Below are 16,121 nucleotides of genomic sequence, written 5' to 3'. Positions count from 1 at the left end.
CCTGGGTCAGACTCAGCTTCAGCTTCGCCTGGTCCAGACTCAGCCTCTGCTTCAGCGTCAGCCTCTGCTTCGCCTGGTCCTGCGGCTGCCGCGCCGTCGCCCCAGCCACGTTCTGGACGTCATCGCCGGCGCGGCCGCCAACCGGACCTGCTCAGCGGCCGCCGCCGCCGCCTTCTTCGCGGCCGCCCACCGGACCTGCTCAGTGGCCGCCCACCAGACCTGCTCAGCGGCCGCCACCGCCGCCTTCCTCGCGGCCGCCCACCGGACCTGCTCAGCGGCCGCCGCCACCTTCCTCGCAGCCACCGCCGCCTTCCTCGCGGCCGTCCACCGGACCAGCTCAGCGGCCGCCGCCGTCTTCCTCGCGGCCGCCCACCTGAACTGTCTCGCCTCGGCCGCCGGCCACGCGGCTGGCCACCTGAACTGTCTCGCCTCGGCCGCCGGCCACGCGGCCGCCCACCTGAACTGTCTCTCTGTGGACTCCGTCCCTCCGTCCTGGGCCCCCTCCGCCCGCCCTGTTCTGGTTTTTCTTTCTCTTTTGGCCGTCGGGTGCCGTCCTTTGGAGGGGGGGGGGTACTGTCAGGGTTCCTGGGTCATCGACCCAGTGCTTTCAGTTTTGTTCATGTTCAGTTTATTTTGCCACTGCCTGTTTCACTTCCTGTTTGTTCCTGTGTCAGCTCGTCTCGTGCCATTAGCCAGATTATATTCAGCTGTGTACTCACCGGTCTCTCATTATCATCCTCATCAGTCTGTGTATTTAGGTCTTCTGTTTCTACTCGTTCTTTGTCGTGTCATTGATGTTATGTTGTTGTTTCCGCCAGTGTTCAGTCAGCCATTCAGTCCGTCCTTCATTCAGTCAGTCGTCCAGCCAACCATTTCCTACCTCTGTTCTGTGTGTTCACTCCTTCGACAATAAATCACCCGGCTTCACCTACCTGCGAGTCCTGCGTTTGGGTTCCTTCTTCCTCGCCTCCACTCCGCGACCCCTGACAGTAACAATAGAATTAGTATGGAAAAAAAGAAAAATGTCATTGTAAGTTGTGTATATATAGAACACCAGGTTCTAATATTGAAATATTTAAGGAGTGGGTAGATAAAACATTTATTAGGACAAATCAAAAAGTTATGTTCATTTGTGGGGACTCCAACATAGACCTATTAAATCCAAACAAACATAGTATGACAGATGAGTTTATTAATACAATGTATAGCATGGGACTCTGTCCAGTGATTACTAAACCCAGCAGGATTACAGCACAGTCGGCAACCTTAATAGACAATATATTTACTAATGAAATAGAAAACAAATCTATAAGTGGTCTCCTAATTAATGACATCAGTGATCATCTACCTGTTTTTGTAGTGTATAACAGCAATTACAGGAAGGCCAAACAGGAAAATACAACAAAATACAAACGAGTGAGAACAGAGGAGTCCATAAATGCATTTAAAAGTGATTTACTTAAGCAAGAATGGGAGATGCTGTATAAGGAAAAAAATATTGATAAAGCTTATGAGTTTTTAGGAAAATTTAAACTGTTATATGATAGCTGTTTCCCAGTAAAGAAATATAGTAAAAATCAAAAATATGTAGCGTGCCCATGGATCACAAAAGGATTACAAAATGCATGTAAAAAGAAAAATACCTTATGTAGAGAATTTATAACAATCAGAAGTACAGAAGCTGAAAATAAATACATGAAATATAGAAATAAATTAACTAGTATTTTGAGGTCATGTAAAAAGGAATATTATGAGAAATTATTAAATATGAATAAAAATAATATTAAAGGGATTTGGAAAACATTAAATACCATCATTAAAAATGGTTCTAGGCAGTCAAATTATCCTTCGTATTTCGTTAACAATGATAGAAATATTAGTAACATGAGTGATGTGGTTAATGAGTTCAATAAATTCTTTGTAAGTGTTGGGCCAGATTTGGCTGATACAATTCCTGATATAACAGATTCTGCAGAGAAAGAAACTAAACTCATTGACTGTAATCCTCATTCAATGTTTTTAACGGTGGTAGAAGAAAGGAAATCATTGATATTGATGGGAAATCACAAACAAAAAATTCTACAGACTCTGATGACATTGACATGGAAATCGTTAAGAAAGTGATCAGTGGCATCTCCAAACCCTTAACACACATTTGCAATTTGTCTCTACAAACTCGTGCAATCCCAACACAAATGAAAACAGCTAAAGTAATACCACTGTTTAAAAATGGAGATAGACACCAATTCACAAATTACAGGCCTGTTTCTCTACTTTCACAATTTTCAAAAATACTGGAAAAAGTTTTCATTAATAGACTTGAAAAATTTATAGATAAACACAAAATAATAATGGACAGTCAGTATGGTTTCAGACCAAATAGATCAACATCTATGGCATTAATGGAACTAATTGAAAATATCACCAACAATATAGATCAAAGACAATGCACAGTTAGTGTTTTCATTGATCTAAAAAAAAGCTTTTGACACAATTAACCATGAAATATTACTTGATAAACTGGAGTACTATGGTATTAGAGGAGTGGTGCTAGAGTGGGTCAGAAGTTATTTGAGAGACAGGCAGCAATTTGTGAAGATTGGTGAATATCAATCAGAGTGCCTGGACATTGTTTGCGGAGTTCCACAGGGGTCAGTATTGGGACCAAAGCTGTTTATCCTCTATATCAATGATATATGTAAAACATCTGATATATTGCAGTTTATTTTATTTGCAGATGATACAAATATTTTTTGTGCTGGAGAGAATTCACAGCAGCTTTTGGAAATTGTCACACAAGAAATGATTAAACTGAAAACATGGTTTGACAGAAACAAGTTATCACTAAATTTGAAAAAAAACTACATTTATGTTATTTGGAAATTGTAAAAAAGATGCCGGAGCAAAATTGTTAATAAACAATGTTGAAGTAGAGCAAGTTTCTGAAACAAAATTTCTGGGTGTGATAATAGATAACAAAATCTGCTGGAAACCTCACATAAAGCATATACAAGCTAAACTGTCAAGAAGCAGCTCTGTACTGAGTAAAGTTAAACATTTTTTGTCTTCCAAATCACTCCGGGTACTTTACTGTTCACTTATATTGCCATATTTAGAATACTGTGTGGAAATCTGGGGAAATACATACAAAACTTCACTTCAACCACTATGTAAAACTCAGAAAAAAGCAATCAGGATTATTACTAAAGCAGGATTTAGAGACCACACTAACATCATGTTCTTGAAATTAAAAATTCTGAAGTTTATGGATCTTATAAAATATAAAACTGCAAAAATTATGTACAAAGCCAGATACAATATGTTACCAGGAAATGTACAGAGAATGTTTTTTGACAGAGACGGGGACTATGCATTGAGGGGAAAATTAAATCTGAAGACTCTTAAAGCATGGACACAGGTTAAAACCTTTTGTGTTACTATTTATGGGGTAAAACTGTGGAACAGTTTTACTGTGGACCTACAGCAATGTTCAAGCATTAGTCAGTTTATAAAGATGTTTCGAAAACTGATTTTGGAAGAATATGAAACTGATAAAGTTGATCACCCATTGTATATATAACTATGCTAAATTGTATCTAAATTATATCTATCACTGTAGCTATGTTTATACATGTTCTCCTTGTTTATTGTGTGGGGTAAGTGATGATGGGAATTAGGTGAATAGTGGGATTCAATAGAATGTTAAGCATGGGGTAGGGATTAAAAAGTATGTTATACTTCTTCCTACTCCATTTCAGACCTAATAATTGTCATTTCATGTAATTGAGACTGTTTGATTTATTTATTTATTTATATTTTTTATTTATTTTTTTATTTTATTTTCTTTGTTTTATCTGAGCACATACGTGTGTGTATGTACACAGAGTAAATGCAAGTATGTGTACTTGTGTATATATTGGTTTTTTTTGTATATGTCTGAAATAAAGATACTACTACTACTACTACTACTACTGCAGAAAAATATGCATGTGTTATACTTTGAGAAGGGATTTTGATGAAAACCACTGGTGTGCCCTAACATAACCCGCAGTAACACTGATAAAATCGACTTTGTGTTGAAGCACACAGCCGGCTGTATTTCAGACAAAGTTCCCAGAATTCATGCTTTAAAATACAAATTTCTGTGGATGAATTTGAAGTGATTACAACATAATGCTGTGCAGATGTGACCACCTGCTTTTCCCTGTGTGGATAAGTAATGTCTGTGTGGCACTGAATTTAAATCAGTCACACAGTCAACCAAAAGCTGAAGCTCTGTTAGCACCTCGTGCTGTGAACAAGCATAAGACACTGAAAGACCTTCTGAACAGCAGATCTAGAGTTTTATGGTGTGATGAACGCCTCTCTCTAACATTTCTCATTTATAGCAGCTGTTCTCTTACTCATCTGCCTCCCCCCTGCTTCTGTGTGTGTGTGTTTGTACATGTTTACATGTCTCTGTGGGGACCAACAGCCCTTATGGGGACATTTTTGAGACTCAAAATTCTGTTTTAGGGTCAGAGTTACATTTGTTCAAATGAGGAGCATCCACAGCTTTTCTTTGTTCTGCTAATACAGCCTGACTGTGTAAATGTAGAAGATGTGCTGACTTATGGCTGTGTGCTGTTCACAACACTGTACAGCGATGTTTCTAAGAGCAAACACAGGAAGTGACCTCGCACAGTGTGTGTCAGCTACACAGTAGTGTATCAGTGACTGCTTCATACAAGAAGTTTTAATTAAACCCTGGGACTAGCAAATCCATGTTTGGATATTTACATCATTTCATTCACACAACATCTTCAATGATAACATAACAGAGTCTGAATGAAGCTCAGGTGTTGATGCTGCTCACTGATTGGACGGTTGGTTTCAGCTCTGCTCTCAGTCTTTCCTGCACAGGTGAAGGTAGAAAGTGTGACTGGATCTATAGACTGGAAACAGAGAAACATGCTGAACATTTGAAGCTTTGCAGCAGAAATGTTCATGTTTAAAATAAAGCAAACTGTTACAGCAACTGGAGGGACTCAAACGCAGGACTGTTTTGCTCAAAGGAAGAAGAACAGAGGGTTTATTCATGAGGTGAAATGTTCGACGGTGATAAAGTGCTATATACACACGGGTGCAGGGACAAGCAGGGGCCTCTTCTCTCTCTCTGCATCTCACCAGTCTCCCACACCTCTCTTGCACCAGAATCTCTGTAGAGAACAAGGGCAGATCCAGAGTGTCTGTACACAGGGAAATGATGACCAAGGGCCACTAGATTAGTTGTGTCCTAGCCAGGATTGATACAAGTCAAGCAAAGATCCAGCAAAGAGAAATTTCACTTCTTCCCTTCACTAGAGGCCAGTTAATGAGACACAGGTGTTACTCATCTCCCAGGTAAGTAGGCCAAGGATGGGAGCCCACAATGAACTCCGCCCAGGCGACAGAGGAGAGAGAGAAAAGAGGGGAAACACATTACCCACATGTAGCAGAATATTTCTCAGGCAGATCTGCTGGACCGTGACACAAACGGTCTTTCAGAGCTGAGCCGTTATCAGTGTGTTCACACTGCAGCTACAACAAGGTTTCATCTCTTCACACGTCAGCATGTGAACTTTACTCTGACTCAGTCTGAGCAGTCAGATGGCAGATTTTTAAACAAGCATATCAAAACACATGCAGAGTTGAGCCCCTCTCACCTCTCCTGCTTCAGGTGGAGTCCTGACTTCTCAATTTGTCTTTAGCTGTCCTTATTTCAGGAGAAACTTTATTACCCTTGTTGTACCTTGAATTAATGAAGCGTTCTTTATGGTTGGATCAGTCTGAGGAGCTCTGGTGCCTCAGGATTGTGGAGTAGAGCAGGTGTGACAGATTGTCTACCATTGAGAGCAGTTTGTTCAGTGACCTCTGACCCTCACTGAATTCATGAATGGGATATTACACTGTTTTATGATGCATTATACTGCTGATTTATAAGAAATGTTGTTTGTGTAGAATCATGGCCTTATTTCTCTGATTAGGAAGAACATACCGAACAGGAAACCAAGGTCATAACTTAGACTCAGTGAGAGAGAGAGAATGTGAATGTTTAGGTTTTATGACTTTGAAAGGGGGCGAAGCTATAAGAATGTGAGAAACGCTCAGACACCCTCCTGTGCACATCTCCCATCCAGGCGTTTGTAATGCTCAGTGTTGTGTGGAATAAAGAGATTGCTGATTGAGCATTAACAACCTTTTCAATAAAAAAGTTCAGAAAATCATTGCAAATCTCAGGAGAAACTTCCAAACATTCAATGGATTATTAAGAACAGTTTCAATGGTCCGAAATAACACACGTGGGTTATGACAGTTGGAAGAAATAATATTTGCAAAATATTCCCTTTTTGCCTCTTTAACAGTGTTCTGGTAGCGATGCCAGCAGTCTTTGAGAATTTGAAATGATACCTGCAGTTTATCCTTTTTCCACCTCCGTTCTGCTTGACGACATTCCCTCTTAACAGCACTACTGCTCTCATTAAACCAAGGCTCAGGTTTAGCCTTAGGCTGCCTGGTTTTTAAAGGAGCCACAGAGTCCATGATTGTTTGACAGCAAGAATAAAACCAGGAATTTAGCTCTTCTGTGTCAGAGGAAACAAAGTCAGAAGGGTACATTTTTTGGGGGGCAAAGAAAAAGGCAAAGAAGGTATTGGAACCGGAGAATGAACGTTTTTCATTGCTTTGATTGTTTTGCCACGAGTTCCCGGCATGCAATGCGTGAAAGTCACGTGGTCTGTCAATCTCTATACTCAGAATAAGATCTATATAGACAATATATCGAGTGCAGGAGAGAGTATGAGCGTGCAGCGTTTAAAGCGTGGAAGTACTGACCTTACTTTGAGTTTGATTCCATAAAAAGTGACAAAAACATTAGTGTCCGTTGTGCGTGGGAAGAAAACTTCTTTTTACAGTGAAAAAAACCCTAAATTTCCGAGCAAGCACCGAGTAGCTACGATGTTTATATATTTATATAAATTATATATATATATTTATATATTTATATATATTATATATGTTTACGTTACGACCTGCTTTATAGGTGAAAATAGAGCAACAGGACCGCTAGTCTGTGACTTTATTTATTTTCTGCTGTTTTACTTGCATCTATTTGATATAGCAGAACAACAAAGTGATGACAGATGTTTGTGCTTCAAACTGGAAAACCAGCAGAAATAAATCACAGCCTGCCAGAGGTTTAGGAGTTTCTGAGGGGAACTGGAACGCAGCACAGTGTTTCAAAGCCACTGATTGTCCTCAAACGCCGCATTAGGCTCAAAGTTTACTTTCACTTCCTGAACTTCGTGGAGTGGCGCTTGTTGTTGGTGTGTGAAGAAACTGTAAGTTTGCTTTGTTTCCTCCTTTAACAGTTTGTCTTTAGGAACTTTACTGTTTGTTCAGCTCATGTTCGATTTCTTCACACAACAAACTGTGTGTGTTTGTATTTCCGGTCTCTCCATTAAAGTCAGTGTGTAATGTTTTCCTGGCTAACATCAGCTGTGTGCAGCTTAGTTCAGCACAAATCTGCCGCTCCATAGTTCACGGTAACGGACTCACAGCTGGACCAACGAGGCTGAGTGTGTCCGCCACTCTGAGCTACGTTCGTGTTTGTGTACTTGTAGTTTGTACTTGGTGAGTTCACTCAGAGCCCACAGAGGACGCAGCGTACGTGATGACGTCAGCCCTTTACCTCCTTTACTGTCACTGTGATTAATATTTACACACCACACGAGACACCTGACAGCATGTTAACGCTAAGCTAAAGCTAAGCTAACGCTAAGCTAACGCTAAGCTAACGCTAAGCTAACGCTAAGCTAACGCTAAGCTAGCCAAGAACCCAGAGTGACGTTAAAGCTGAGTAAACACTGACCCCAGACCAGCACCGTGATAAAGCACAGCTGCTGCTGCTGAACCTGAACAGGTAACAAAGTGATGAGCAGTCAGGCTGCAGGTTTCTACCTGTTCATGTTTCTACAGTAGAATCACTTTGAAGTGTCTTTGTGCTGTTTCATCTTTGATTTGTGTTCATAAACACTCAGAGAAAGATCACGTGACCTCATCAGGATCTGTGTTGGTGTGTGGGGCTGTACCTCAGCTTTAGATTATGGTGATTATGAGACAGTGTTTCAGCTCATTTTACACAGTAACATGAAAGTACTGTTATGAGGAGTAATGAAGTAACATACTCCATTACTTTTAATTAAAGTGTTCTGTGTAATATGTGTAATAATGACTTTTTTGAGTAACTTCATCTCTGTCAATAACAACATTCATACGTGGAATAAAAACACATCAGTGGATCATTGCTGGAGCTGCCTGGACTTCAGTCTTCAGGATCTCAACCAGCAGCATCAACATGCTGCTCCAGATGTCTGTGCTCCACATGTCTGTGCTGCACATGTCTGTGCTCCACATGTTTGTGCTCTAGATGTTTGTGCTCCACATGTCTGTGCTCCACATGTTTGCGCTCTAGATGTTTGTGCTCCAGATGTCTGTGCTCCAGATGTCTGTGCTCCACATGTCTGTGCTCGACATGTCTGTGCTCCACATGTTTGTGCTCCACATGTCTGTGCTCCACATGTTTGTGCTCCACATGTCTGTGCTCCACATGTTTGTGCTCCACATGTCTGTGCTCCACATGTTTGTGCTCTAGATGTTTGTGCTCCAGATGTCTGTGCTCCACATGTCTGTGCTCGACATGTCTGTGCTCCACATGTTTGTGCTCCAGATGTCTGTGCTCCACATGTTTGTGCTCCACATGTTTGTGCTCCACATGTCTGTGCTCCACATGTCTGTGCTCCAGATGTCTGTGCTCCACATGTCTGTGCTCCACATGTTTGTGCTCCAGGAGTTTGTGCTCCAGATGTTTGTGCTCCAGATGTCTGTGCTCCACATGTCTGTGCTCGACATGTCTGTGCTCCACATGTTTGTGCTCCAGATGTCTGTGCTCCACATGTTTGTGCTCCACATGTTTGTGCTCCACATGTCTGTGCTCCAGGAGTTTGTGCTCCAGATGTCTGTGCTCCACATGTTTGTGCTCCACATGTTTGTGCTCCACATGTTTGTGCTCCACATGTTTGTGCTCCAGATGTCTGTGCTCCACATGTTTGTGCTCCACATGTTTGTGCTCCACATGTCTGTGCTCCACATGTCTGTGCTCCACATGTTTGTGCTCCAGATGTTTGTGCTCCACATGTCTGTGCTCCACATGTCTGTGCTCCACATGTCTGTGCTCCAGATGTTTGTGCTCCAGACGTTTGTGCTCCAGATGTCTGTGCTCCACATGTTTGTGCTCCAGATGTTTGTGCTCCAGATGTCTGTGCTCCAGATGTCTGTGCTCCAGATGTTTGTGCTCCAGACATTTGTGCTCCAGATGTCTGTGCTCCACATGTCTGTGCTCCACATGTTTGTGCTCCACATGTCTGTGCTCCACATGTTTGTGCTCCAGATGTCTGTGCTCCACATGTTTGTGCTCCACATGTTTGTGCTCCACATGTCTGTGCTCCACATGTCTGTGCTCCACATGTCTGTGCTCCACATGTCTGTGCTCCACATGTTTGTGCTCCAGATGTCTGTGCTCCACATGTTTGTGCTCCACATGTCTGTGCTCCACATGTCTGTGCTCCACATGTTTGTGCTCCAGATGTTTGTGCTCCACATGTCTGTGCTCCACATGTCTGTGCTCCACATGTCTGTGCTCCAGATGTTTGTGCTCCAGACGTTTGTGCTCCAGATGTCTGTGCTCCACATGTTTGTGCTCCAGATGTTTGTGCTCCAGATGTCTGTGCTCCAGATGTCTGTGCTCCAGATGTTTGTGCTCCAGACATTTGTGCTCCAGATGTCTGTGCTCCACATGTCTGTGCTCCAGATGTTTGTGCTCCACATGTCTGTGCTCCACATGTCTGTGCTCCAGATGTTTGTGCTCCAGACGTTTGTGCTCCAGATGTCTGTGCTCCACATGTCTGTGCTCCACATGTCTGTGCTCCAGATGTTTGTGCTCAAGATGTTTGTGCTCCACATGTCTGTGCTCCACATGTTTGTGCTCCAGATGTTTGTGCTCCACATGTCTGTGCTCCAGATGTCTGTGCTCCAGATGTTTGTGCTCCACATGTCTGTGCTCCAGATGTTTGTGCTCCACATGTTTGTGCTCCACATGTCTGTGCTCCAGATGTTTGTGCTCCAGATGTTTGTGCTCCAGATGGCTGTGCTCCACATGTCTGTGCTCCACATGTCTGTGCTCCACATGTCTGTGCCCCACATGTTTGTGCTCCACATGTCTGTGCTCCACATGTTTGTGCTCCACATGTCTGTGCTCCACATGTCTGTGCTCCACATGTCTGTGCTCCACATGTTTGTGCTCTAGATGTCTGTGCTCCAGATGTCTGTGCTCCACATGTCTGTGCTCCACATGTCTGTGCTCCACATGTTTGTGCTCCACATGTCTGTGCTCCACATGTCTGTGCTCCACATGTTTGTGCTCCAGATGTTTGTGCTCCACATGTCTGTGCTCCACATGTCTGTGCTCCACATGTTTGTGCTCCAGATGTTTGTGCTCCACATGTCTGTGCTCCACATGTCTGTGCTCCACATGTCTGTGCTCCACATGTCTGTGCTCCACATGTCTGTGCTCCACATGGTTGTGCTCCACATGTTTGTGCTCCACATGTCTGTGCTCCACATGTTTGTGCTCCACATGTCTGTGCTCCACATGTCTGTGCTCCACATGTCTGTGCTCCACATGTTTGTGCTCCACATGTCTGTGCTCCACATGTCTGTGCTCCACATGTTTGTGCTCCACATGTCTGTGCTCCACATGTTTGTGCTCCACATGGTTGTGCTCCACATGTTTGTTCTCCAGATGTTTGTGCTCCACATGTCTGTGCTCCACATGTTTGTGCTCCACATGTCTGTGCTCCACATGTTTGTGCTCCACATGTTTGTGCTCCACATGTCTGTGCTCCACATGTTTGTGCTCCACATGTTTGTGCTCCACATGTCTGTGCTCCACATGTCTGTGCTCCACATGTCTGTGCTCCACATGTTTGTGCTCCACATGTCTGTGCTCCACATGTTTGTGCTCCACATGTCTGTGCTCCACATGTTTGTGCTCCAGATGTTTGTGCTCCACATGTCTGTGCTCCACATGTCTGTGCTCCACATGTCTGTGCTCCACATGTCTGTGCTCCACATGTCTGTGCTCCACATGTCTGTGCTCCACATGTCTGTGCTCCACATGTTTGTGCTCCACATGTCTGTGCTCCACATGTCTGTGCTCCACATGTTTGTGCTCCACATGTCTGTGCTCCACATGTTTGTGCTCCACATGTCTGTGCTCCACATGTCTGTGCTCCACATGTCTGTGCTCTAGATGTTTGTGCTCCACATGTCTGTGCTCTAGATGTTTGTGCTCCAGATGTCTGTGTTCCACATGTCTGTGCTCCACATGTCTGTGCTCCACATGTCTGTGCTCCACATGTCTGTGCTCCACATGTCTGTGCTCCACATGTTTGTGCTCCACATGTCTGTGCTCCACATGTTTGTGCTCCACATGTCTGTGCTCCACATGTTTGTGCTCCACATGTTTGTGCTCCACATGTTTGTGCTCTAGATGTTTGTGCTCTAGATGTTTGTGCTCCAGATGTCTGTGCTCCACATGTTTGTGCTCCACATGTCTGTGCTCCACATGTCTGTGCTCCACATGTCTGTGCTCCACATGTTTGTGCTCCACATGTCTGTGCTCCACATGTTTGTGCTCCACATGTTTCTGCTCCACATGTCTGTGCTCCACATGTTTGTGCTCCACATGTTTGTGCTCTAGATGTTTGTGCTCTAGATGTTTGTGCTCCAGATGTCTGTGCTCCACATGTTTGTGCTCCACATGTCTGTGCTCCACATGTCTGTGCTCCACATGTTTGTGCTCCACATGTCTGTGCTCCACATGTTTGTGCTCCACATGTTTGTGCTCTAGATGTTTGTGCTCCAGATGTCTGTGCTCCACATGTCTGTGCTCCACATGTTTGTGCTCCACATGTTTGTGCTCCACATGTCTGTGCTCCACATGTTTGTGCTCCACATGTTTGTGCTCTAGATGTTTGTGCTCCACATGTCTGTGCTCCACATGTCTGTGCTCTAGATGTTTGTGCTCCAGATGTCTGTGCTCCACATGTCTGTGCTCCAGATGTCTGTGCTCCACATGTCTGTGCTCCACATGTTTGTGCTCCAGATGTTTGTGCTCCACATGTTTCTGCTCCAGATGTCTGTGCTCCACATGTCTGTGCTCCACATGTTTGTGCTCCAGATGTCTGTGCTCCACATGTTTGTGCTCCACATGTCTGTGCTCCAGATGTTTGTGCTCCTGGTGATCAGACTCGCACTTTCATCCTTGAAATAAGTGTTTATATTGTTGTTATATGTTGACCCACCATTGATCATGTGTCTCATCACATGATCAATGGTGGGTCAGCGACATGCTTTCTTTCCGTCTCAGGTTTAAATATCTGGGACTCTCCACCGTTTGGTTTTAAAACTGAAGAAGCTTCTCGGATGAAACGTCTTCCAGAAACTTAAAGAAGTCTCTATTTTCTTTCTAAGCTCCTTAGATCACATGACCTGGATGACTGAACCTACAGACATATTGACCTGGTTTCTAGGTTACATGACAGGTCAGAGGTCAGCGACTGTAACTCAGTTACTCCTGTTAATGTGAACTCACTGAGTGTTTGTGGTTTACCTCTCAGACTGACTGAAGATGATGATGGAGGAAGAGGAGGACAGAGCAGAGTCTGCAGGGTCCAGCTGTCCGTCTGTGAGGAGTGACGTGTCCAAAGATGACCCTCCAGCCTTCAGTGCTGAACCTGGACCAACGAGGTCAGAGAGCTGAACACACTGAGTTACAGAAATAATTCTGCACTGACATTATAATCAGTGTTGATTCTGGTTGATTGTCTGACTGTGTTTGTGAGCTGAGAGGAAATGAAAATGAATTTGTAACAAAAATCAGTTTTGTCCAGTTTTCCTGTAAAAAGCTGAACTCTAATCTAAGAGGACTGTTACTGACAGGAAACAGCTGCATTATCTGCAGTCTGTGTGATCACAGCTGCTTCAATCATGTTTGTGTCTGCAGAGGTCAGAGGTCACAGTCTGCAGGGTCCAGCTGTCCGTCTGTGAGGAGTGACCGGTCCAAAGATGAAAATCCAGGCTTCAGTGCTGAACCTGGACCAACGAGGTCAGAGAGCTGTGATGACTCCTTTACATGTTTGTGTTTCCTGGATAAATATGACCTGAAACATCCTCAGATTGTTACAAAGATTCATTAAAAAGAAAACAATGAAAGAGAAAAGATCCAAATGTTAGACTTGGTCATTTGCTGTTTGAGGACAGTGATGCTCATATCTGTGGGGAAAGTGTGACCTGAGTGGGTTCATGTTTGTCTTTAAAGAACAGAGCTGCTCTGATTCTCTTTGTGTCTGATCTGTTAAACAGTCTGAGAGGTCACACAGAGACCCAGCAGCTAAAGCCTGGATCATACTGGCTGCTGTTAATGAGACTCCATCAGGACAACACTGAGCCACAGTGGTGTTCATGGAAATCAATCAATAAATTCAACTTTACACTGTATTACCAAAGTACTGACTCGTCTGCCTTCACACACATGTAAACTTGAGTGACATCATATTCTGAGTCCACAGCATTCAATATGATGTCAGCCAAGAGTTCAACATATAACAGCTTAAACTGTTCTAAAAAGGTTTTTTCACAGGTTTAAAAGTGTTTACGGGAATTTTTAACGGTTCTTTCAGAAGCACATACGTGAGGTTAGACACAGGAAGCAGCAACACTGACTGAACACAGCTTTTAGAGGCTAAATTCACATTTTAATAATGAAAGTGGCTTCATGTGTGTGTGTGTGTGTCCATGGTTCCTCCACAGAGTGGACCAGCAGAGCTCAGAGGTTCCCAGTGGTCAGTCTGCCCAGCAGCATCAAACACAGCTGGACTCCATGTTTATGGTCTGTACATGTACAACAACTACTTTATTATTAATATTAATAATAATACATTTATTTATAGGTCCCTTTCAGAACACCAAGGACTCTGTGGACTAAATGACCAAAAGAAACAAACTTTGAAATCAGACGGTGCAAATGTGATCACAGGGAAACGTTTTAAACATCGAGGCTTTAAACAAAAACCAAAGTGAAACAGTTTGTAGTCGAGATCAGTGGGAATGAAGCTGAATAACTGTTTCTTCAATAACTTTGAGAAATAAATGACCAATATGATGGAAATTAGGAGCATTAGCACTTACTAATGATGTGAGTCGACACTCTGCTGTATTGAGACGACCACATTAGGTGGTCCTCAACTGTAATGGAAACCAATGGCTCCAGTCGATCTGAGCAGCTACTAATAGAAACGGGGCCATAGATGTGTTTATGCTTAATAACAGTGAATCACAGGATTTTTACATTACAGTTAAAATCTCATGTTGTTTGTTAAAGTGTGCAGTTCAGGGTGTGTTACTAAAACTGTTGTTTGCTCACTTTCCAAAGACCCAGCCCCCATAAAAAGCAGCCAAACAACTCTAAGAGTTACACACACACGCATATCTATCAAGTTTACTCTGGTCTAATATACTTGGATTTAGCTTGAAGAATGTTCCTGTACGAGGACTGAAAATGATTTAAAAAGCAGCCAATGTCCAAAGAACAACTTTGACACACCTTCATAAAGCCTGCAGAGCAAAAGAAAAACTAGCTGAAAGTCTGGCTGCTCTTATGAAAAGTACAGAGAAATTATGGGTCGTTCAACACTTGTGCACAATATAAGAGTTTAAATAAATCTAAAGAGTAACTCAAAATCCTACAATCATACTGAGAAAATCATCTACAGCTAACTATCCAAGTGGATTTGTTTAAGACAGCTCCATCTGCTGGTGGCCCTCTGCAGGTGCATGAAAGGGGCGTGTTTATAGTGAAAGTAGTAGAGAAAGTAAACCCCATGGGAAGGAGGGAGGACTCTCAGCAGCTTCCAGCTCATATTCAGACATTTGACTTCTCACTGAAAGCAGCTAGTTTGAGTGTCTGTACCTTAATTAGAAGAGATAACATGGCCATAGTAATTAGAGTTGATTGGGCAATGCTGTCCTTGTAATGTACTTTATGATTTTTATACATCTGTTTGTGGACAAGTCCCAGTTTTTCTGTAGAGCCTCTCAAGTTGGTGACAGCAGTCAAAGTTCACGTGTAAACCAGAGCAACAAATCAGGTCCAAATGTGTTGTTCACAGTGAGTGGGATCATCAGTATGTTGCTATGTTAACATCCTGCAGCAGGATGTGTTTGGTCAGCTGGTTCACATTTCCTCAGGACCTTCTTGATGTGATGTTCTTCTGCTTCCCTGGCTGCTGTGTCTGTGGGGATGGCGTTTGTTCTGTGTTGTAGCGTCCTGATGACGCCCAGTTTGTGCTCCAGTGGATGATGAGAGTCAAACCTTAAATACTGATCTGTATGCGTAAACAGAGTGAACCTTTAAGACCAGTTGTCTGTATGATCAACTCTGTCACCTATAACATCTTCAGGTTTCTGGCTTTGATCATCAACCTGTTGATAGTTCAGCTCTGAACACCAGTGAAATGTTTCTCCCACTGAAATCGCTGCATTCATATGAACAGAATCAACGTTTTGGGACCGTGGAGTTGTGGAGAATGTCTCAGTTAATCAGATAAAGTCAAACTTATAATTGGTGAAGAGCTCGTGGATGATATGCCCCTTGATTGTAAAGAAGTGGATGTTGTGTAGACTAAAGTTCAGAGTGGTGGTTCATTCATAAAGCATTCTGTTCCAGCTGCTGGAGGACAACATCATCACTTTTGTGAAGAACGAGCTGAAGAAGATCCAGAAGGCTCTGAATCCAAATAAGCCCCAGTGCTTGGAGTTTCAGAGGGAGGATGATGAGCAGAGGAGCAGCAGAGAGGCATTTGTGAAGATCGCAGTGGACTTCCTGAGGAGAATGAAGCAGGAGGAGCTGGCTGACCGTCTGCAGAGACGTAAGAGGATTTCTTACTTAAGGTTTTAAGCTGTTAGATAAATGAGACACTCATGAC

The 16,121-nt window shown here is 43.2% G+C and overlaps 1 protein-coding gene across 5 annotated transcripts in view; it reads left to right on the top strand.

The window, feature by feature from the left end:
* Positions 1-12,414: 12,414 nt before the first annotated feature.
* LOC146498537 (protein NLRC3-like) overlaps positions 12,415-16,121 on the top strand; it is an 80,340-nt gene continuing 76,633 nt past the window's right edge. For 2 of the 5 annotated variants that reach the window (XM_085139921.1, XM_085139917.1), the window contains exons 1-4: positions 12,418-12,885; positions 13,142-13,243; positions 13,948-14,026; positions 15,863-16,064. In XM_085139921.1, coding sequence (XP_084996047.1) covers positions 12,767-12,885; positions 13,142-13,243; positions 13,948-14,026; positions 15,863-16,064 — 502 coding nt within the window. In that variant the 5' untranslated portion in view covers positions 12,418-12,766. Of the gene's footprint in view, positions 12,886-13,141; positions 13,244-13,947; positions 14,027-15,862; positions 16,065-16,121 lie in introns of all 5 variants that reach the window. The other 3 variants (XM_085139924.1, XM_085139915.1, XM_085139916.1) reach the window with 3 other exon arrangements.

The sequence above is a fragment of the Neolamprologus multifasciatus genome, chromosome 18 (assembly GCF_963576455.1).
Source record: "Neolamprologus multifasciatus chromosome 18, fNeoMul1.2, whole genome shotgun sequence".
NCBI lineage: Eukaryota > Metazoa > Chordata > Actinopteri > Cichliformes > Cichlidae > Neolamprologus > Neolamprologus multifasciatus.
The sequence above is the reverse complement of the archived record's forward strand: the minus strand, read 5'-3'. Positions and strand labels throughout refer to the sequence as shown.